This window comes from Triticum aestivum, chromosome 3A, assembly GCF_018294505.1.
Source record: "Triticum aestivum cultivar Chinese Spring chromosome 3A, IWGSC CS RefSeq v2.1, whole genome shotgun sequence".
Lineage (NCBI taxonomy): Eukaryota > Viridiplantae > Streptophyta > Magnoliopsida > Poales > Poaceae > Triticum > Triticum aestivum.
Genome location: NC_057800.1, coordinates 589,661,106 through 589,683,281, shown reverse-complemented (window position 1 = coordinate 589,683,281; position 22,176 = coordinate 589,661,106). Strand labels below are relative to the sequence as shown.

General features: G+C 45.1%; 1 protein-coding gene across 3 annotated transcripts in view; it reads left to right on the top strand.

Moving 5' to 3' along the window:
* The first annotated feature begins 14,647 nt into the window (after window positions 1-14,647).
* LOC123062426 (probable LRR receptor-like serine/threonine-protein kinase At1g06840) overlaps window positions 14,648-22,176 on the top strand; it is a 12,089-nt gene continuing 4,560 nt past the window's right edge. The window contains exons 1-15 of one of the 3 annotated variants that reach the window (XM_044485939.1): window positions 14,648-14,991; window positions 15,680-15,765; window positions 15,886-15,987; window positions 16,419-16,566; window positions 17,141-17,212; window positions 17,563-17,634; window positions 18,703-18,846; window positions 18,939-19,010; window positions 19,123-19,194; window positions 19,519-19,593; window positions 20,916-20,984; window positions 21,218-21,286; window positions 21,353-21,424; window positions 21,578-21,664; window positions 21,745-21,813. In XM_044485939.1, coding sequence (XP_044341874.1) covers window positions 15,702-15,765; window positions 15,886-15,987; window positions 16,419-16,566; window positions 17,141-17,212; window positions 17,563-17,634; window positions 18,703-18,846; window positions 18,939-19,010; window positions 19,123-19,194; window positions 19,519-19,593; window positions 20,916-20,984; window positions 21,218-21,286; window positions 21,353-21,424; window positions 21,578-21,664; window positions 21,745-21,813 — 1,187 coding nt within the window. In that variant the 5' untranslated portion in view covers window positions 14,648-14,991; window positions 15,680-15,701. Of the gene's footprint in view, window positions 14,992-15,679; window positions 15,766-15,885; window positions 15,988-16,418; window positions 16,567-17,140; window positions 17,213-17,562; window positions 17,635-18,702; window positions 18,847-18,938; window positions 19,011-19,122; window positions 19,195-19,518; window positions 19,594-20,915; window positions 20,985-21,217; window positions 21,287-21,352; window positions 21,425-21,577; window positions 21,665-21,744; window positions 21,814-22,176 lie in introns of those variants that run through there. The other 2 variants (XM_044485940.1, XM_044485941.1) reach the window with 2 other exon arrangements.

The following is a 22,176-nucleotide window of genomic DNA, read 5'->3' as shown; positions in this document are numbered from 1 at the left end:
CATGTGTACTTAAAATGTGCATACATGCAATCTTATACTTGTATTAATATCGTATAATCTGGCTCTAAGTATTTTATAATATTTGTTCCACTAGCCTCTATTGTATGTGTGAGTGTTGAAAATTGCTACACACAACCAAAATTGGAAGTCAGAACAACATCAACTGAACATGGTGTTGGGGATATTACTACCGGACGTAAACCAGCCAGGAGTAGCCGGATTAACTTTATGAAGATTAGAAGCCCATGAAGATGTGAAGATGATGGCGCTTTATGAAGGCCCAAGGCCCAGAAGTGAGTTAAGGCCTGTAGATGTAAACCGGCTTAATCATGTAACTTGCTTTGTAAGATAGGAAGTGTAGAGATCGAACCGGAAACATTTATGATCCGGCTTCGGGACTCTGTAAACCGACGGGCGCCACCCATGTATATAAGGGGACGACCCGGCAGTGGTTCAAGGGACAGACAACAACTCAAGAGCCAGACAAAGCGGATTCGCTCCCTGGCCTTCGAAACCCAAGCGATACTAATCACAACTAGACGTAGGCTTTTACCTTCATCGAAGGGGCCAAACTAGTATAAAACTCCCCGTTTCCCCTTGTCCGGTTTAACCCCTTTAAGCTAACCTGTTGCGATGGCTCCACGACTAAGTCCTTTCACAAGGACATCTTCCGTGACAAACCCACGACAGTTGGCGCCCACCGTGGGGCTATCGCATGATGGTTTCGAGTTCTTGAAGGGCAGCTTTGATGGACTCAAGGGATATTCTGTGGGCCGGATGACGAAGAGTCGTCGTGGCAAGCTCTACATCGACAATGCAGGATGGGGTCCCGAGGCCGATTCAATTGAATATGGGTACCGGTTCCCCTTTGGTGGGATTCACGTCTTCATCGGCAAGATTGGCGAACCGGCCCCTGAGCCGGACAGCTGCACCGACATCATCGAAACGGCTCAGCGTACAAGTTCTTCGCCGGTTCAGCCCGTGATGAAGCACGTCTTTGTAGGTGCTATCCATGGAGCAGAATACGAGGACGGACCAGCGTCCGATGGAGAAACCGTTGTCTATTCCGACGATGAGTCTTCTGGAGAAACCAAATCGCTTTATCAGTTACAAGATGGCCGGATTGGTGGGGGATCCAAGGGCAACAGTATTCCGGACCTCCCTGATCTGCCAAACCGGGCCGCTATCTTCATGGCCGGTACACAGTCAGTGCCTCACTCATCAACTGCTGCAGCAATGCTCTCCGGTTCAACAACGGCCACACCGGCGGGGGCAGGAAGCTCTGCGCCGCCTCCGGCTCAAGTCCTGTCTGACTTGTTTGACGCTTTGGCAGCATTGATGGCCGCAGAGGTGGATGCAGCAGCCAGGGATCAGCACAACGCGGATATTGCAAAGGTAAAGGATCAGATAGCCCAGGCTAAAGCGGACCTAGCGGCGGAGAACGCTAGGATGGCTACAGAACAGGCTGAATTGGAAGCACAGGCCTACCGGATTAGGTTGGATTAGAACACTTCCGAAGAAGTCCTGAGAAGAAGGTACCAATCGCATCTCTCGTCAGGTTATGAGCCGCGAAATCTCTTCAACACACCAGGAGCAGGAGCTAGTCACCAGCCGGTACTGAACTGGGGCCGGTTCAACCGCACACGATGGACCCACCTCGCTAGAATAACATTGTGCCACAGCATGTACCAACACCTCCCGGGCATTATTCCAACCCGTTGGACAATATTGTGGCCGCTGCTTCACGCCTGGCAGCCCTCCCAACCGATGGCAAATCACCAGTTGCGATTGAGGCACGTCGGGCTAGAGACCTCCTTCAAATGGCGCTAAACCAGCAGCAGCCATACTCACACAGTCGGGAGAGGATTCATTCTACTCCCCATCCAAGCCGGAGCTACAACAGACACGTGGAGGATGAACTGGCTGTGTCAAGCAGTGCACGTCGCCGTAACTCGCCGCGAGGGCACAACCCGGCAGGGGGAGGTGCTAATGCACAAGCTGTGGTGGATCATGGCCGCGCGCGTCGGGAGGCCGAGTTAGCAGCTCGACACGGAGCGTGTCAACATACTCCGGTTCACCCTACCGCTTCAATAGAACCCGGGGTGGTATTCAGTTCCTTAGGGGTGCCATGTCTCACCCCCGCTTTGCGTAATGTGAGACTGCCCAAGGATTTCAAAGGACCTCGTAAAGTGCCCAATTACACCGCCAATTTGCATCCTGAGGCGTGGGTTGAAAGTTACGAGATGGCAATGGAGATGCTGGACGTGGACGAAGCGGTATGTGCCAAATACTTCACCATGATGTTGGAGGGAACAGCTCGTACTTGGTTAAAGAGCTTACCAGTTAATTCTGTTGGATCATGGGCCGATTTGAAGCACCGGTTTATCCAGAACTTCAAGGATACTTGTAAGCAACCGATGTCAATCATGGATCTGGCCGCTTGTGTCCAAGAGGAAGGGGAGTCCACGACCCATTGGGTCAAGCGGGTCTCAGCAATTTTGCACTCATCGGATCGTATCAATGCAGATACCGCAGTACTAACGTTGGAGGGAAATTGCCGTTTTCTGCCGCTTAAACAGAAGTTAGGAAGGCTCAAGCGTCACTGCAATGATATGTCAACGCTCATGGCCGCTTTGGTTAAGTACGCCGATTCAGATAATACCAAGGACCCGGATTCAGAGGAGGACAAACTGGGGAAAGGGAAGAAGAACGGCAACGCCAAGGGTCAGCAGCATAATCCGGCAGGCCATGGGAACAGTGGTAAGCGCAAGGCCGACAACAACTTGGACTTTGTAGCTAACACCAATGCTCAGGAGAATGGCCAGCGCCACAAGGGCAAGCAGCCCCAGAGGGGCGGAGGTTCAGGCCCCAATTTGGAACGCCTATTAAATCAACCTTGTCCAAAGCATGGATCAAAGGAGAAGCCAACATTGCATCTTTGGAAGGACTGTTATATCATGCGGGATTTCAAGAACTCCAATATGTTCCAGTATGATAATGGCCCGCCCGGCGGTTCAGGAGGTGGTTACCACGGGCCGGGTTATGGAGGTGGCAGTTCCGGTTTAGGGTTTCAAGGCAACCAAACCGGACACATCAATCAAGGGCACCAAGGCAACCAGGGAGGTTACAACCATCAGGGGAACCACCAGTAGCAGCAGCAGTTGGGTTACCAGAGCAATCCCAAGCAACTAAATAGCGGGCAATATCATGTCTTCACTACTAGTTTGTGTAAACGTGATCAGATGCTTCACAAGAGGGTAGTAAACTCTGTTGAACCGGCAGTGCCTCAGTATTTGCGCTGGTCTGAGCAACCCATTTTGTGGAGTAGAGAGGATCACCCACCCCGGGTTGACAATCCGGGTCACTTGGCCTTGGTGGTGGCCCCTCAAGTTGGGGGGGTATAAGTTCACCAAAGTGCTCATGGATGGGGGAAGTAGTATCAATATCCTATATTATGATACATTCCGCCGTATGGGGTTGGCAGATAAGAATCTTAAACCGTCAAATACCGTTTTTCATGGTGTGGTGCCTGGTAAATCTACATATCCAGTGGGCAAGATAGCCTTAGAGGTGGCTTTTGGAGATGATTATGATTCGAGGTCAGAAACATTGACTTTTGAGGTGGTAAAAATCAAAAGCTCGTATCACACCCTGTTTGGGCGGCCGGCTTATGCTAAGTTCATGGCAAGGCCGTGTTATGTTTATCTAGAGCTTAAAATGCCAGGTCATAAGGGGACTATCACAGTACATGGAAGCAGAAAGATCGCTTTGGAGTGTGAGGAAGGTGATGCGGCTTATGCTGAGTCGGTTTGTGCCATGGAGGAGTTGAAATTCTATAAGGAGCAAGTTGATCCAGCAGATATGACCTCTTTGAAAAAGCCGACTACGGAACATGATCCGGCGTTGAAGTTCAAATCGGCTACAGACACTAAGATGATTGATTTTGTTCCTGGCGACTCATCCAAACAATTCAGCATCAGCACTAACCTGGATCCCAAATAGGAAAGCACGCTCATTGAGTTCATCCGTGAGAACCGGGACATCTTTGCATGGAAACCGTCTGACATGCCAGGTGTACCGAGGGAACTCGCTGAGCACACACTTAACATTGATCCTAAGTTTAAACCGGTCCGGCAGTTTCTCCGCCGCTTCAATGAAGAAAGGCGTAAGGCTATCGGTGAAGAGGTAGCTCGATTGTTGGCCACAGGGTTTATCGTGGAGGTCTTTCATCTAGAGTGGTTGGCTAATCCGGTGCTGGTTCTTAAGAAAAACGGCACTTGGCGTATGTGTGTGGATTACACAGATTTAAACAAAGCTTGCCCTGCAGACCCCTTTGCCCTCCCTCGCATTGATCCGATAATTGATGCTACGTCAGGTTATGACCGTTTGTGTTTTCTGGATGCTTATTCTGGTTATCATCAGATCAAAATGGCGGTTAAAGACCAGGAGAAGACAGCTTTCATAACTCCCTTTGGAGCCTTCTGCTATGTCTCCATGCCCTTTGGACTTAAGAGTGCCTAGGCAACTTATCAGCGCTGTGTTCAGAATTGCCTTCATAAGCAGATTGGGCGCAATGTTCATGCATATGTGGATGATATTGTGATAAAGTCCAGAAAGGATGAAACATTGATAGATGATTTAAGAGAAACCTTTGACAACCTCCGGGTTTACAAGATGATGCTCAATCCAGAGAAGTGTGTTTTTGGTGTCCCGGCAGGCAAACACTTGGGTTTTCTTGTGTCAAACAGAGGCATCGAGGCTAATCCAGAAAAAAATTCAGCAATCACGTCTTTAGCTAAACCGGCGTGTATCAATGACGTTCAACGTCTGGCCGGCCGGATTATAGCTTTGAGCCGTTTTATCAGTCGTCTCGGGGAGAAGGCCATCCCTTTATATCAGATGCTCAAGAAAACAGATAACTTTGTCTGGAGCGAGGCAGCTGATAAAGTGTTCGAGGATCTGAAAAAGCAGTTAGCTGAACCGCCCGTGCTTGCAGCACCGATTGATAAGGAGCCGTTATTCCTATATGTGGCTGCTAATGCCCGAGCTGTTAGCGTGGCTATCATGGTGGAGCGCAAGGAAGTTGGCAAGGAATATCCGGTTCAACGGTCAGTTTATTATATCAGTGAAGTGCTCATTGAGTCAAAGCAGAGGTATCCACATTGGCAGAAGCTGGTGTATGGAGTGTTTATGGCAAGCCGGAAGCTTAAACACTATTTTCATGGCCATCCCATCACAGTGGTCAGTTCAGCCCCTCTGGGAGATATCATTCAAAACAGAGAAGCAAATGGCCGGATTGCTAAGTTGCCTATCGAGCTTGGACCTCATGGACTCAAATATATACCCCGCACAGCGATCAAATCCCAGGCACTCGTGGACTTCATCAATGATTGGACGGAGTTACAGGCACCTGAAGAGAAACCAGATAATACATATTGGACTATTCATTTTGATGGGTCCAGACAGTCGGAGGGCTCGGGGGCTGGAGTCATACTAACTTCCCCACGAGGTGACAAGTTTTGTTATGTCCTCCGTTTAATGTTCCCTTGTACTAACAATGCAGCTGAATATGAGGCCTTGCTCCACGGTCTTCGTATGGCTAAGGAAATGAACTTAAGCCAGGTTAAGTGCTTCGGCGATTCAGATCTGGTGGCTCAACAGGTGTCTGGCACTTGGGATTCTAAAGACCCACTCATGGCTGCATATCGACGAGAGGTGGACACAGTGGCTGGTCACTTCAAGGGTTATTAGGTGGACCATATAGACCGGCGAAAGAATGAAGCGGCGGACGCTTTAAGTCGTCTTGGTTCTCAGCGTAAACCGGTTTCGCCGAATGTATTTCTTGACATATTGCATAATCCGTCAGTCAAGGTACCAACCGAAGAAGAGTTGGCTATTCCGGATCTGGAGGCTCAATTGGTGGCAGCTCTGCACGTCATACCAGATTGGACAATCCCATATCTGGCTTACATGAACCGGGGCGAGTTACCAGACGATGAAAAGTTGGCTCAACAGATAATCCGGCGTTCCAAGTCCATGACCATACTCAACGGGGAGTTACATCATTACAGCGTTTCAGGAGCAATTCAGCGTTGTGTTTCTCCTCAAGAGGGTTGTGAGATTTTGCGAGAAATCCATGAAGGAGATTGCGGTCACCACGCCGGTTCAAAATATTTGGTTGCTAAAGCTTTTCGCCACGGTTTTTACTAGTTGATAGCGCATGCTGATGCGGAGGATTTAGTCAAGAGATGTGACGGTTGTCAAAAATTTGCCCGCCGTGCGCACATTCCGGCCCAAGAGTTGAGGATGATTCCAATAACTTGGCCGTTTGCGACTTGGGGGCTTGATATGGTTGGACCCTTCAAGCGATCCAAGGACAAAAAGACCCACCTGTTAGTAGCAGTTGATAAATTTACCAAATGGGTGGAGGCAGAACCAGTCAGTAAGTGTGATGCGGCCATGGCGGTTAAGTTCATCAAAAAGGTGATATTCCGGTTTGGCTTTCCACACAGTATTATAACTGATAATGGTACTAACCTGTCAAAAGGGGAGATGGAGGAATTTTGCCAACGTGAGCACATCCGGCTCGATCTAGCATCAGTGGCTCACCCCTAGTCTAATGGTCAAGCAGAGAGGGCAAATCAAGAAATTCTACGAGGTATCAAACCCATGCTTATGGTTCCTTTAAAGCGGACACCGGGTTGTTGGGTTGAGGAGCTACCTTCTATGTTATGGAGCATCAACACCACACCCAATAGGTCTACGTGTTACACACCTTTCTTCATGGTTTATGGAGCGGAGGCAGTTCTTCCTAGTGACATCTGTCACGACTCACCCTGTGTGACAGCCTACGTTGAAGCTGATAATGAGAAGGCACGACAAGATTCCCTGGACCTGTTGGATGAAGAGTGTGATCTTGCAGTAGCACATTCGGCGATTTATCAACAAGATCTCCGATGTTATCACAGCCGCCGGGTTAAGACCAGAACCTTTCAAGAAGGTGATTTGGTGCTCCGGCTCATCCAGGATCAGACTGATATGCACAAGTTATCCCCACCTTGGGAAGGACCCTTTGTGGTCAGCAAGAATCTGCACAACGAGTCTTACTACCTCATTGATGTTCGAGAGCACAAAGACTCACGTAAATCGGAGGAGGAGACCAAGCGGCCATGGAATATAGCTCTTCTTCGGCCTTACTATACTTGAAGCCATCGGCTCTTCATATGTACATATTTATGACGATGCATATATTATATAATAAACCGGAGCCTCCGTTACAGCAGGGTATCTGTTCTTTTTACATCTTGTGTGTGCTTACAAGAGTTTACTGACAAAGCGGAGTTTTTTGTTAATCGGTCTCAGCAGCCGCACGGATATAAAGAAAATCACTAGGGGGCTTGATCATATCTAAACCATAGCTACACCTCTTGACCGGTTTAAAACCACGAAGGGATATCACTAGGGGGCTTGGTTGTTGTCACACCATAGCTACACCTCTTGATAGGCGTTTAAGCCACAAAAGAAAAATGTGGAGCCAAAGAGAGTGTTGCACAAAGCACAAACTCAAACATGGGCACACACTGAGCACAGCTCAGAAAGTTACTTGGGGGCTCTTTTTGCAAAGCAACAAAGAGTTTGAAAGGACCCTTTTAATTGGCTATCAAGCCACGGCTTGGAAGCCTGGTGTATTCACCTAAAACCCTGGGTTAACCTGCCTTCATCAAGTAAGCCACTCCTATCCAGGTAATCCTGGTATGACCCGCCGAACGTTTGACAAGTCAATCTTCTGCAGACCCTGAACTTGTCAAAGTTAAAACGACGATTGGTTAATTGGAGGCCCATCTTAAAAGGCTTTGTTAAATGGTTTAACTCAGAGGCCTGGCAGCCCATGAAAAGCCTCGATTTGGAGCCTGGCAGCTCATAAAAAGCCTTGCATATGTCCTTTTTTAGTCTTATTTGTTGAAGATTTTTTACTTTCTAAAAGTTCATAAATGTCTTTTGATAAACTGGTGTCCTTGACCCGGCTTGCCTTTCAACTACAAGTTGTCAGTGCATGATTAGTTATAAAGCGGTGTTCATTGTCCCGGTCTGGTTTGACTAAATCACCAGTGCTATAAAGAAAACTCGGTGATTGTTATATCCCGGTACGGTTTATTATCATAATCTGGCATTATAAGGATGGAATTATTATCACTTCGGATTAGGTGTTAGCACCTTTACCAAAACAGTTGGTCAACCAACGAGGTATGTTGCACATATTACTTTTTATACAACAACTTTGATCATTCATCTAAGTATTGTATATATGTTGAGCATCATAACCCGTCCAGTGGTAAACCACTAGGACACTTTGCAAGTTTTTGTATTCAGGAACAAAACTATTCCTGAGCTATTCATAAATATATCCCAAAAGGTGGAACAAGTTGTCACGAGGTATTACAAAACATGCTCGATGGCATGGCAGATAACGGAGTTTTGGCTATCCTATTACAAGAAGCTTTCAAAGCGGCTCCAATTGCATAATTGTTTTCAAAGTATCGGTACACAGTAGCCAGTAAACCAGCAACCGGTTTAAGACGCTTCGTTTGGACGGTTTGATGGTTGAGGGTCAGTTGGTGTGGGCACTTCTTCATCCCTCCCCAGACGCTGGAAATCAACCGTCGACCAACCAATTCCAGTTAAAGCTTGAAACACTGCCTCTTAATGGATAAGATTGGATGGATTAATATCAGGAGCATAAGTGTGCTTACGAATCGGAGCCACAAGTTCTTCAACTTCATGGATTATGGCAGGTTGTCTTTTCCCTTCAGCGTCATAAGCCGGTTGAAAATGGGACAAGTCTGTATCTTCGGCCAGCTTGCTGGCTATTGGCCGCATCTCTTTGGTCAGCCGCCGGAGGTCATCATTGTCGAAGTTTGCACCGTCCTCCTTCACGCCTGGGTATCCTTTTATGACATCCTCCGCTTCAAGGTCTGGAATCCAGGCTTTGGCTCGAATAAGTGCGATTAAAGCTCCTGCTCTTGCAGCTGCCTTCTTCAATTCGACAATCCGGGCTGGTAACATGGCCAGTTTCTCAAGTGTTTCTTTTATCAGGGTTGGTGCCGGTTTGTTGTAAGCCGCTGTGCAAATAGCCCGCTGAGACCCAGAATATAACTGTTCAATCAAAGTATACGCCGCTTTGAGCTTCATCCGCATGTCTGTACCAAGATGAGCAATCCGAGTGCCTGCCAAGGGTTTATGTCAAAATTCTGGCCAATGATAAGGTTCATTGAATTGCGCAAAACACATAAGGAGGTATTTACCAAAGATAGCAGAAGTCATAGCGTTGATCTGCTGCCTCAAGCCAGCTAGTTCATCTACAATTGGTTTCAGGGCTGCCTCAGCATCTTCAGCTCTTTTGGTTAAACCGGATTTTTTGGTTTCCCAGTCAGCACGATCTTTGTTGAAAGATTCTTTCAGCTTTTCCATTACGGCCAGGGCTTGGGTCAGCTCCTCTTTGGCCTTTGCAGCTTCTGCTTGTTGTGACTTCACATTCTCTTGCAAGTCAGAGTTTCGGGCATCTCTATTCCTCAATTCAGCCTGCAACATTGAAGGTATATTAAACAACAGGATGTATATATGTACTAAGTACAAAGCGTATAACAAGTTATACACTTCATACTTGGGGGCTAATGCCTACTTGCTCTCAATTATTACATTTTATACAAGTCTCCAGAACAATGCAAGCATTATCCTTGACACTTGGGGGCTAATGTACGTCTGTTCTAAAACGGATGCATGGATTAAAACCCTGATTAACTTGCCAAGTTAAACCGGCCTTTGGGGGCTACACTGCGGAAAGCTATCTAATTGTTAAAAGAGGAGTCTTGGTTCTTATTAGAGACCTGACATTTTGAGGGTCAATGATGAGAAACTTAAAGTGCTACAAAGACCCGGTTTATGATTAACATCATAAAACGGCCCTTGGGGGCTACTTGGGCTAGTATTTCAACTTTGAATCAACGAACAAAGGGAGATGAAAATACCTCATATCGCTCCTTCATCAAACTCACCAAACCGGCTTCATAGTCCCGGTTTGAGTGAAGACGGTTCAAGAAGCCAGAATGAAATTCTTCAGCGTTGAGATGAGCATAATTCGATAAATCACTACTCCATTTGCCTTTTTCTCTAGCAACCTGTTCTTCCTTGGCACTATGTTGAGCCAATATTACGGGATGGCCAGGAGAGCTATGGCCCAATCCAGTAATGATAACATCGTCTCCTTGACCTTCAGTGTTTTTGGCTGGTGATAATGGAGTCTCAGCATCTCTCACCGGACTAGCACGGTTTGGCTCGGCCGGTTTAGTGTCAGGCGTGGCAGGTTCAGCGTCTGTTGGTTCATCCGTGTTTTGGCCTTGAAGGGGCGGGTCGTCCGAGGCGGCTTCAGGATGAAGGCCCTCCGGTTCACAAGTCTGGTCTGGATCACCTCTTGGTTCCTCTTCAACAGTGGCTGGGTCTTCGGGTGGATTGTTGACCCGAGATTTCTTGCTGGGTCTGGCTTTGGCTCTGCAGACAAAATTAAAAGGAGGGTTAACATTTTATTCCAGATTTACAACACATTGAGATGCAAGATTGCAAAGCTTACCCAGCCACAGTTTTCAGAGGGGGAGTTGAGTTGCCGTCGATTCACCAGAGGATGAGGGAGGTGTCACCTAATAATTGGAATCGGACGGATTAAGAGGTTGTCTGAAATAACCTGCCTTGGGATAAGAATTGTCAGGAGTAGGAGAGACCTTAGACCGGCGCTTCCGAACCAGGGTGTCAGGTAAACCGGTTGAAGTAACCTGTTGGCCACTGTGTCGGGTTGTCCGGCGAGCTTCATGCTGTTGAGTCTTCAAAATAAATGTTGGATCCAAATGAGCAAGAGGATGAGAAAAGCTTACTTTCTGGACTGCTTGACGGGTTTTTTGTGTTGGCTTAGAGTCTGAACCGGAGGAAAGGGTAATTACCTCTACATCATCAGCTTGACTGCCTTCTGCGTCCTCCTGAGGAAGATCATTGTTAATGGGATGCATGAAAAGGGAGTCAAGTGAGTCAAGTTCTACCTCAACTTCCGGATCATCAGCATCATCATCAAGTTCCATGTTAATCCGGTCAGCCGTTTTCTGTTTTGACGTCCGTTTGACGGCTTTGGTTTTGGGGCGAGAAGGTTTGACCGCTTTATCCCCAGTTGGCTTTACTGCTTTTTCTATGAATTTCCATTCCAGACGGGATCATCACCCTGTACATACATACGCAGAAGAAGGATTACACGTTGAACATATTAAAGATATCAAGGATGAAAAGGAAGTATAGTACTTACATCAGACGGTCTGTTCTTAGTATAGAAGGGGTTCAGTCCGGTTTGACTACAGACTACTTCCGTTTCATTCAAAATTTTCTTTACACTTTCCGTGACCTCTCCATCGGTCACCTGAATGTTGCAATGACGTTGTGGGTCTTCAACATCACCGGTGTACTCACACATTAAACCGGGGCGCCAGCTTAGCGGCAAGATGCTCCAAGATATCCAACAGCGCATGAAATCAACGCCTGTTAAACCGTTGGCCATGAAAGCCCGGAGTTTGGCGAGTTGAGGGGCATATTTGGCCCTTTCTGTAGAGCTTAAGCGTTGCAACATTGGATGGGTGTTGGAAAGCCGGTGATCACGAAAGCCTGGGAGGGGATTCTCATCTTCAGGAGACATATCTCTGCAGTAAAACCAAGTCTGGTTCCATTCCTTAGGATGGCTGTGCAGTTTGGCATGAGGAAATTCAACTTCTTTATGCTTCTGAATTGAGACATCACCAAGTTCAGTGTTGGGGCCATTTACAAATTCTGTGTGCCGGTTTAGGTGAAAGAAGTCCCGGAACAGCTCCGCAGTTGGTTCTTCTTGTAAGTACACTTCACAGAAGACCTGGAAGTTGCATAAATTGGAGACCGAGTTGGGTCCGATATCTTGAGGATGAAGTTGGAAACTGGCAAGCACATCCCGGTAAAACTTTGACCCTGGCGGTTTGAAGCCACGGCCCATGTGATCAACAAAGACAACCAGCTCACCCTGCCTTGCGGTTGGAGGATTTTCTGCTCCTGGGACTCGCCATTTAATTTCAGTTTTCTTAGGCAAGATGCCGATGCTGACCATATCGTTCAATTGTTCCTCGGTGACCCGGGAACGAGCCCAGTTGCAAGCGGTAAATTGCTTGGCCATTGTGGAATAAAAAAGCTGGAAACGAAAGGCCAGTTTATAAATCACTCAAGATGACGTATAAGATGCAATGGAGTAAAAGATATACTGAGTTATGAAATTGCATAAATCAGAGACCAATGAAAAAATGGATAACAAGGCAATACTAGAACAGGGGTACCCAGACACTGTTAAACCGGAGTACAACTATGGAGGTGAAAGGCTCCTCCGGTTTATCAGAGGGCTAATGGTATAGATTGCTTATACAAAGTTAAACCGCCTATATTGGTGTGAGGGGAAACAGATCTCACATGTTTATATAAAAATTTCAGATCCAAGGTATGATAGAAATTGGAAAATATTCAGGTTCAAGATTCAGGTACTTAAACAGTTCAGTAGATCCAGATAAGTTGTTCTTGATATAAAGAGGGAGTTTAATGAGGAGAATATGATTATGGCTACAGTCGCGCAAGAATAACAGATCCAGCCTAGCCTCGTATGCTACAGATAAGAAAAGAGAGGAATATCACTGAAGTTTTCGATGAACTCCGATGAACAGTGAAACCCTAAAAGATAAGATCTAGGGTGGAAGTAAAAAAAGGGGTTACCAGTGTCACAAGAACGGCAGAGATACACTGCGGTTTTCTGGTTCGATCAGGGTGATGCAGCGGCCGACGGCGAGGCAAAGGCGAGGCTTGTCGACGGCGGCGACGCTCAGGAGCAGAGACCTCGCGAGGAAGAAGAAGGGACGAAGGGGTAGTAGGGAAGAAAAGAAAAAGGGTCCCCTGCCCCTATTTATAAGGCGCAACGATGCAACGGCAAGTGCGGGAATCGAGGAGCTCAAAAAATGGATAATAATAATGGTATCGCTTCGATGACTAGATATACGTTAATGAAGGTAATCTTCAGCATTAATGAAGATGACGTCACGACAGTTTACCCCGATCTGAGAAGATGACGTCACGGCGGTTTACCAAAATATGAGAAGATGTGGAAGACGAAGTTTTTACTAAGGATTGACATGAAACCTGTTCAAATCAATCTGGGGCCTAATGTTGGGGATATTACTACCGGACGTAAATCAGTCAGGAGTAGCCGGATTAACTTTATGAAGATTAGAAGCCCATGAAGATGTGAAGATGATGTCACTTTATGAAGGCCCAAGGCCCAGAAGTGAGTTAAGGCCTGTAGATGTAAACCGGCTTAATCATGTAACTTGCTTTGTAAGATAGGAAGTGTAGAGACCGAACCGAAAACGTTTATGATCCGGCTTGGGGACTCTGTAAACCGACGGGCGCCATCCATGTATATAAGGGGACGACCAGACAGCGGTTCAAGGGACAGACAACAACTCGAGAGTCAGACAAAGCGGATTCGCTCCCTGGCCTTCGAAACCCAAGCAATACCAATCACAACTAGACGTAGGCTTTTACCTTCATCGAAGGGGCCGAACTAGTATAAAACTCCCTGTGTTCCCTTGTCCGGTTTAACCCCTTTAAGCTAACCCGTTGCGATGACTCCACGACTAAGTCCTTTCACAAGGACATCTGCCGTGACAAACCCACGACACATGGAGTGGTAGATATTTTACCCCGAGATGGAGGCGCAACAACAAATTAAAAGGAGACTCCCGGTGCCGGCGGCGAAGCGCTGTCTGACGGTCGGTACACCATGAATCCCGAGTTTGGTGTCGACCGGAGCATAGGCTAAGGGAGTCGTCGGGGCCTTCGTTGGGCAAAGGGGGAGCACCGGCATCAACGAGGCATGAGGATTGACATAGACCCCGTCTTTAATTTACTTTATCAAGAACACATTAGTTCTTATTATCTTTTAAACATGAGAAATAGCAAAACGATAAAAGATTGCAATCAAAGGACCGCTTTCCCGCGCCTTTTTTTTTGAGCGGTCTAAAACGTGGAGCGACACAGACCCCTTCTCTAGTTTACCTTTTTGTACCGCAGAGGCACAATTTCCCCGCAGTCTGCAGTGTAACTTTTGTTGCACCGTCGGCCTCACCCACCACACCACCAAATCAAACCCGTCCGTCCCATCCCAGGAACAACCGTGTGGAGCGCAGCAGCGCTACTACTAGTCAGACCGACCAGGGTCAGCATCGCAGGAAAAATCACCGCGAGCGGAGCACCACCAACCAAAACCATGGCCCAACTCGTCCATGTCGGATGATGGCACGGGTGCGAACGGGAGAAGCAACCGCAACCGCAACAATCCACCCCGCCACTTTCCCCCTCGAGGAAATGACGGATTTGTCCGGGCGCACGCGGTCCCGGCAAGGGCGAGGCAATCCAGGCTTCCGGGAGGGTTGAAAGTCCAAGCCATATCGGCACGAGCCGCAGCGGTCGCCTACCCGTTGAACCGCGGCGGACGCCTCCTCCCTCCCTCCTTCCTCCCTCCTCGCGCGCCACCCCGACGCTACCGTAGTCAATAGAATAAAGCCGCGCGAATAAACTACTGGCGCTGCCGTTGCTTACTAGTAGCACCAGCAGTGGCACCGGTCAAGGCCCTTCGCTCCTCCTCCCACCTGTTCGTCCGAGCTCCACGCCTCCACCAACCCACTCGCTCGCTAGCTCACCAGCCGCTGGCCGTGCCGCGGGCGCCGCAATCGCCAAGGGGCGGGTGGAAAGCGCCGCTGGGCGGCAGCAACAGTGGCTTACAAAAGGCGGAGGCCCCCCTTTCCCTAGCGGCCTGGTAGCAGTCGCCGTCCGTCCGCGTCCGCATTTGCTCGCCCGCGCCCGACCTCTCCGGTCGCCGTCGCCGTCCTCGGTCAGGTATCCATCCGCCCGCCCGCACGCCCGCCGCTCCTCCTCCTCCTCCTCCTCTGTGCTGTGTCGGCCGAGCTGCGCTGAATCAATTCAGTTCAATTGCTGTTTGTTGGGAGCGGGGTTTGAGGCCGGTTTCTTCGGTTGGTTTGTTACTGTCTCTCTTCCCCTCTGCGATCCTTTCTTCGCGATTTTTCTGCTGGGGAAAGGAACCCACTGATTTTCCGGTCGCCAGTTCGCTTAAGTTTTTTCTCCTTCAGAGTAAAGTTTCAGTCTGAGGTTAAGGTTACAGTTTTGCTTCCCCTCTCTTCTTCTGTTCAATTCATTCATCATGGTTTTCTTGGTTCCTTCTCCTTTTTGGATTCTCGTACTTTTCCATTTCCACCTTCCGTTTCCCAAAGGTAATCTACCCGTGTGTGTAAACTGAAAACTGACAAAGTAACTTTGGGAGATGCCGGTGATACCAGGGCCAATACTTTGCGGAAACGTGCATGCTCTTGCCGTGACAAAATCCACCTGCTTTTATTAGTCCTTTATTTACCACCCACTCTGTTTACCTTGTGCGCATACGCGTCATCGACCTTATTAGCACGTCGGCTCCAAGTCTGGATTGCTGATTAGGATGGTCTTGCTGTCACTGTCAATGCTTAAATTATCTTCACCCGCGGTGTTTAACAAAGTGTTAATAATATGCCAGTTGCCTTATTATTCTCCGGTCAATGAAAGAGAGTTGCTTCATTTGGATCAACCCTCCCTCCGGGCCATATAGCAGAGTTGGGTCAGGCACGTTGTTAGTATTTCTTCTTAGAATCCGATTCTGTCGAAATGCTTTCGCAACTTGTTTCTTTGGAGGCATCAATCTTTTGCCACTGATACCAAGTTGCTCCTAATTCTTTTGTACAGGCATGGCCAGCTCCGGAGGGTTCCGGTATGCGGCGATCCTGCTTGTTTTGTGCATTCTCCATGTGGACGTCGTAAGGGGACAAATCACTCACCCTACTGAAGGTAACCTCTCTAGTTGTTACTTGGAAATTGCTCATCCCAGAAAAGAATTTGAATTGGCTCCTGATTGGTCACTATCAGCTTATTGGAGCATCGGATCTACATGCCTTGCCTGTGCAGATTTAGTTAGATTTATTTGTTTGTATGTTTGGACATATTGAAAGTATCTTTGAAGGGCTCATTCTTCTCATCCTGTGAAGATTCCACTTATGCGATGTATACTCCACTAGTATTCAGTTATGCTGATGAACTAATCAAACTAGTTCACAGACTGCACCTAGCCATACATATAGCTCTCAGTGATACACATGTCATTCCAGTAGTTACCTAGTAGCCTAGTGGACATAAGTTTAACTATACATGGTGGTTTTTGTTGAGATCACATATTAATATTATCCTGCTGAAGATTAAATAATTGTCTCTCGTACATGCAGTAAGTGCTCTCAATGCTATCAAAGGCAGTTTAATTGATCCTATGAACAAGCTGAAGAAATGGAATAGAGGAGATCCATGCACATCAAATTGGACAGGAGTCATCTGCCACAAGATACCCAATGATGCATATCTTCATGTAACAGAGCTGTATGATTGACACACCATCCTTATTTATATCGCACTTTCGTTTTTTCTCCGCCATGGTAATGGTTAGCTACCCAAAAAAAAAAGTATTCTGTGTACTTGTACAGTGAGCCCTCTGCTGAAGCAATTAATCTTGCAAGTCGTAACAAAGTGCTGCTCACAAATAATAGCAACATGCATAAAAAGAGCTCCCAAGTTAAACTGTAACTGAAATAGCAATCACCGTTAGCTAGAGATCTTCCACATCTCCAATTTGCTTGCAAGGATATTTTCTTACTCCAAAGAATATTACACTCAAACTTTATACCAAACCTTACAAGTCACCAGGTTCCCCCAATATTTAACATTGTTTCTAGCATTATCAGTACTGTACTCCTCTTGTTTACTGTTTCAGACTAAGTTTGCAATTCCTGGTCAAAATAGTGGTCATTTGCTGATGCTTTTATTGCTTTAACCTATTCCGGGTCTTAAAATCTGCTTGTTATTCATTTATCTATCATTTCTGTATGATGCATAATATAATGATCATGTGTCATATTCCCTTCTGCTTAATAATGCATACCTTTTGCCCACGTAGGGAGTTGTTTAACATGAATCTTTCTGGAACTTTGGCACCAGAGGTTGGTCTTCTGTCTCAGCTGAACAAGTTGTAAGTATAAAAAGCTGCTAACTGAATTTAGTGCATTCAAGTGGTTCTTTAATATTACCTGAAAAACAAAACATGTTTTCCCCCAATATTGCACCTCATGGCCTCCACTTAATGTTTTCTTGTTGGAAGGGACCACTTCATGTTTTTTTTAATGTAAAGTGGCTTTTGAGCAAGGCTCAAATTCTCTGGCAAAATAAGCTTACTAGAGTGACATAACAAGACAAAAGAATTGATAGATCTTGTCCCATTTGAACTGTTTCTTTCTTTATTCTGCATCTATGCTTTTCAGGCTGTGCCATTAGGTACCCAACATATATTGAGCTAACTTCTATATTTTTCTGTTTTGGAAGGGATTTTATGTGGAACAATTTGACTGGTAACATCCCGAAAGAGATAGGCAATATCACAACACTCACTCTTATGTAAGTTCCTCTTATCTAAACTAACTTTTGTACTCTTTTTTTAGTATGGATATGACCACGGTACTGTTTATCTTGCAAGGCTACAGAAGTTTAAGCACTGAACCCTGCATGTTAAAAATGGCACAACATTTACCGTCCTTTTCTCCATCAAAACAAAAATATAGGCCCATGTATCTGATTCAGCATTTGGGGTTAGCATTCGTGTTTTGGTCTCATCCTTTTTTATTGTTTACACAGGCACAGTGGTTCAATCTTCTATATTTATTTAAAAAACCCCAGTAGATGGGCTAAAACAACGTGGCTTTGGACTACAAAATTGTCATATTCATATTTTCTCTCAAATATACGTGTACACTAGCACTGAGCCCATGCGTTGCTACAAAACCAGAAGATAGTGAGTGGCATGGATGATCGTTGGGGAAGCATTTGTGTCATCAGATCACTGCATGGTTCCAGTGAGGGAAAATAAAGCAAAAGGATGTGGGGGGAGTTGCAGACAGCGATGCCCCGGAGCAACTGAAATGGCCATGTGAGAGCCATTGCAATATTTGAAGAGAGATGAATTTCCAATTTTGAAACAGGGGGGGGAGGGGGGGGATAGGGGAAGAGATACGGCACGAGGAGTGGTTGGGTAAGAAAGAAGGTAGCAGGACGTATGAGGTCTTTCGTTGCGTTACAATTAAGTAAAATTGTTCGCTCCCGTATGCTACAGTATACCCCATGGAGAGTTGGTTGGGTGGAGGGCTCGAACCCAGAGAAGTATTTTTAGCTGGTGTCTCATCCTGCATTTGTTTAATTGTGCAATTTACATGAGTGTTGGTCCCGCATGCGAGTAAGAACACAGTGTAGCACATCTTTGAATCTTCCCTCGTCTTGTGGCAATATTTGTTGTGTGGGTTAATGTCCTTACTCTTCTATATTCACTTTTATCCAAACATAAATATGTGCTACTGTCTAGTATTTTTCTTCAATTCTAGCATGGAAGATGAGTAAAAAAATTCGGGACACAAGTAAACATTCATAACCCTTCGTAATAATATTCACTGTTGCTACCTCATTTTTATGCAGAACTTTGAATGGTAATCAACTATCTGGTTCCCTACCAGATGAGATTGGCTATCTCCAGAAGTTAAACAGATTACAGATTGACCAAAACCAAATATCTGGACCCATACCTAAATCATTTGGTAATTTAACAAGCATGAAGCATTTGTAAGTTTCAGGATCATAATCTTCTCACTTTCATTCCTACGCTGCCTCTTATTTAAGCATTGTTATAATCTTGACTCTTCTTTTATCTCTAGTCACATGAACAATAATTCATTGAGTGGGCGAATTCCACCTGAGTTGTTCAGATTGCCTGTGCTCCTTCATCTGTAAGTGGGCCTCTGCTTTTATTTTGAGTTCTGAGCTTTTTTTTTTCTCCCTGTTATGCATTATTCAGCATGAGTTTGTGTTTTAAATTGTCTCATACTATTAACTGTGCAGGCTTGTGGATACCAATAATTTATCTGGGCCTCTTCCTCCAGAATTAGCGGATACACGTAGTTTGAAAATACTGTAAGCCCATCTTATATACCCAATGAGATTTCTTTGACATAGAGAATGTGTTCTGGTTTCTCTCAGAGAATATATGTATGCTGGTTGCCTGATGGTTACTTTAGTTTTGCTCATCTGAGGTGATTAAATAATGCTGCAAATTTCAGGATTATATTTGATATAACTTTACTGGTGTATTAAATGTCATTTAAATCTAATTTATTCTGCCTACTAAACAATAACAAATATTTTTCTCACTCAGAATGCTTCTCTCCATTAAGATTAACTTGATACTGCTATCAAGCTAATAACATGCATTTCTTATCTGCATTTTTCTACTTCTAGTCAGGCTGATAATAATAACTTCAGTGGAAGTTCCATCCCTGCTGTATACAACAACATACGGACACTTTTAAAGCTGTGAGTACAACACCTTCCTTCGTACCGTCCTATCCTTTATTTTCGTATTTGAGTAAGATGCAGGGGACTGCATATCATACATAATCATATTAAGAAATATGCTTACATAGGTAATCATAAGTTGAGTGAAGACAAACTTTGTTTGAAATGTATGTGTCGAGACTTGAGATATGAGTAAGCCAGAACCATATCTGTGCACTGAGTCTTCAGGTGTACTAGTGTACTAGAATCCAAATTAGCACCTCCGGAAGTATTGAAAAACTCCAATGGAGAAGTCGGTAACACTAACACAACCTGCATCTAAGCTTGTACTCAAGATCTTATATAATCACGGAGAAACAAAAAGGGAAATCATGCTATGGATGCTGGATAGTACTAAACTAAAAGTTCTTCTGGGTATGTACTATTCTTAGCAGGATTTGTAGTTTTCGTTTCTCGATGTGGATAATTCAGATATGAAAAACTGAGGCATGGTAGATGATGTCTTCTGTGTCTGTTGTGGAAAACTTTTCAATTTTTTCTTGACTTTTAGACATGCTAATATTTTGGGCATCATTTAATTAAGAGAAGTTTTCTAGTTACAAGTTGTTTGGCTGTGTGGATTACATGATGCAGAGGCCGGGGGCTATCCTCCTCGAATTTTTTTTACAAGAGCTGTGCAAAGATATGCCAGGGTCTGATAAAAGGGAATAAAGCATTGCTCTCATGGCAAGCATAGTAAAGGCTACTCTCAAGGCGGTTCATGAAACCGGTGGTGTAATGCACTCCGCCAATGCTCGGTCCCCACCATGATGTCTGAAGCCACTGCCTCATATCGCAGTTCTTCCCCTGGAAGACCCTCATATAGCAGCCAGATCAGGATGCACTCGGCCACATCTCTAGAGATCTCTATGATTGTAGTTACATAGGTTATTTTGTTTCTCTCGAGGGGCAAGCGTTTGGATGGACGTAGTTTCTTTTGGGTTTGTTGAGTTCAATAAAAAGTACTCCCTCCATTCACTATTATAGTAGGATGTTCTAACTTTTTTCTGTTTCGGACGTATATAGACACATTTTAGTGTGTTTGTCCACTCATTTAATTCTGTATGTAGTCCATATTGAAATATTCAAAACATCTTATATTTATGAACGGAGGGAGTATATCTCAAATATTTGTGGAGAAGTGCCTATCCAATTAGGCCCTATTGGATAGGGGACTTTTTCCCAAATACCTAATATTTTCATTTTGTATGAACTGAATCTCAATAACGTGCATTCTCTATCATACTTAAATTCAAAAATGGAGACATATTGAAGTTCATAATCCTTTTTCATCTCCCCAGGAGTCTTAGGAATTGCAGTTTGCAAGGAGTTATTCCTGATCTAAGTGGCATACCTGACCTTGGCTATTTGTAAGTCCAGATCAAATAAATGCTGCACTTCATTTTTCATTCTTACTGTTTCTGACCCTACTATCAGAGATTATCCTTTTTATTGTTAGTTCATAGCACCAATTTTGGAACAATTGCTTTGTCCAGAATATGTTTTCTAAGTAATTATCTTTTAATAAGAAGATTAGTCATTCAGCTTATGATATCTAGGAGATTATTCACATCTCTTTGCTAATTCTGGCATCCACCTGCAGGGATCTTAGCTGGAACCAACTGACAGGATCTATACCAACTAATAAACTCGCTTCAAATGTCACCAAGATGTATGATTCTCTTAGTAACTTTTTATACCTTTTAAAATAACCAAATTAACTTATATTTTCTGACAGTGATTTGTCGCATAACTTTCTTAATGGAACTATTCCGGCAAACTTCTCCGGGCTGCCTAATCTTCAGTTCTTGTAAGTAACTTGCTTTTCTGCTTAGTGAAAAGATGAGTAAAGCTTTTGCACAACCTCTAAAAAGATCGGTCCTACTTTACAATTACAAGTATGTCTGCCAGCACTACTTTGCTATTTATTTTGTTAGAGATATATGAAGAAGTCATTTTACAGGTCGTTTGAAGCGAACAATCTCAGCGGCGCTGTTCCATCGACAATCTGGAGTGGTATCACTTTTACGGGAAACAGAAGCCTTCTTCTGTATGATACTCTTTGTGTATGTACTTTCTACTAATCTGTTTGTGGTATGCATGTGTAATGTATTTTCTCCAATAATGCAGGGACTTCCAAAACAACATCCTTGACACTATTCCAGATGCATTTGAGCCTCCAAAAGCTGTCACTCTACTGTATGTTCTTTGCCATGGAAAATTTCGTTGACAGTTTGCACTTCCTGCACATGCATACACATAGCCCAGGTTCAGCTGTATAATTTGTTGGGAGTATGGAAATTTGATTGCTACTAGCTAGTGCAAACCTATAAAAGAAACGGATTCCTAAAAAAAGATCCCTCATAAAAGAAACATTAAGGTTAGTAAATATCAAATAATACGGACAATCCGTTCACAATACCCCTTCTAACCCGTGACCTTGCCAATGGGTTCACATTACAAGCCGGAACTTTGATTTGGTTCAGTTTACTCCCCTGAACTCAGAAAACCGTTCACAATACCCCTTCCTTCTCAATTGAGAGTTTTATCTGTTTCACTCTG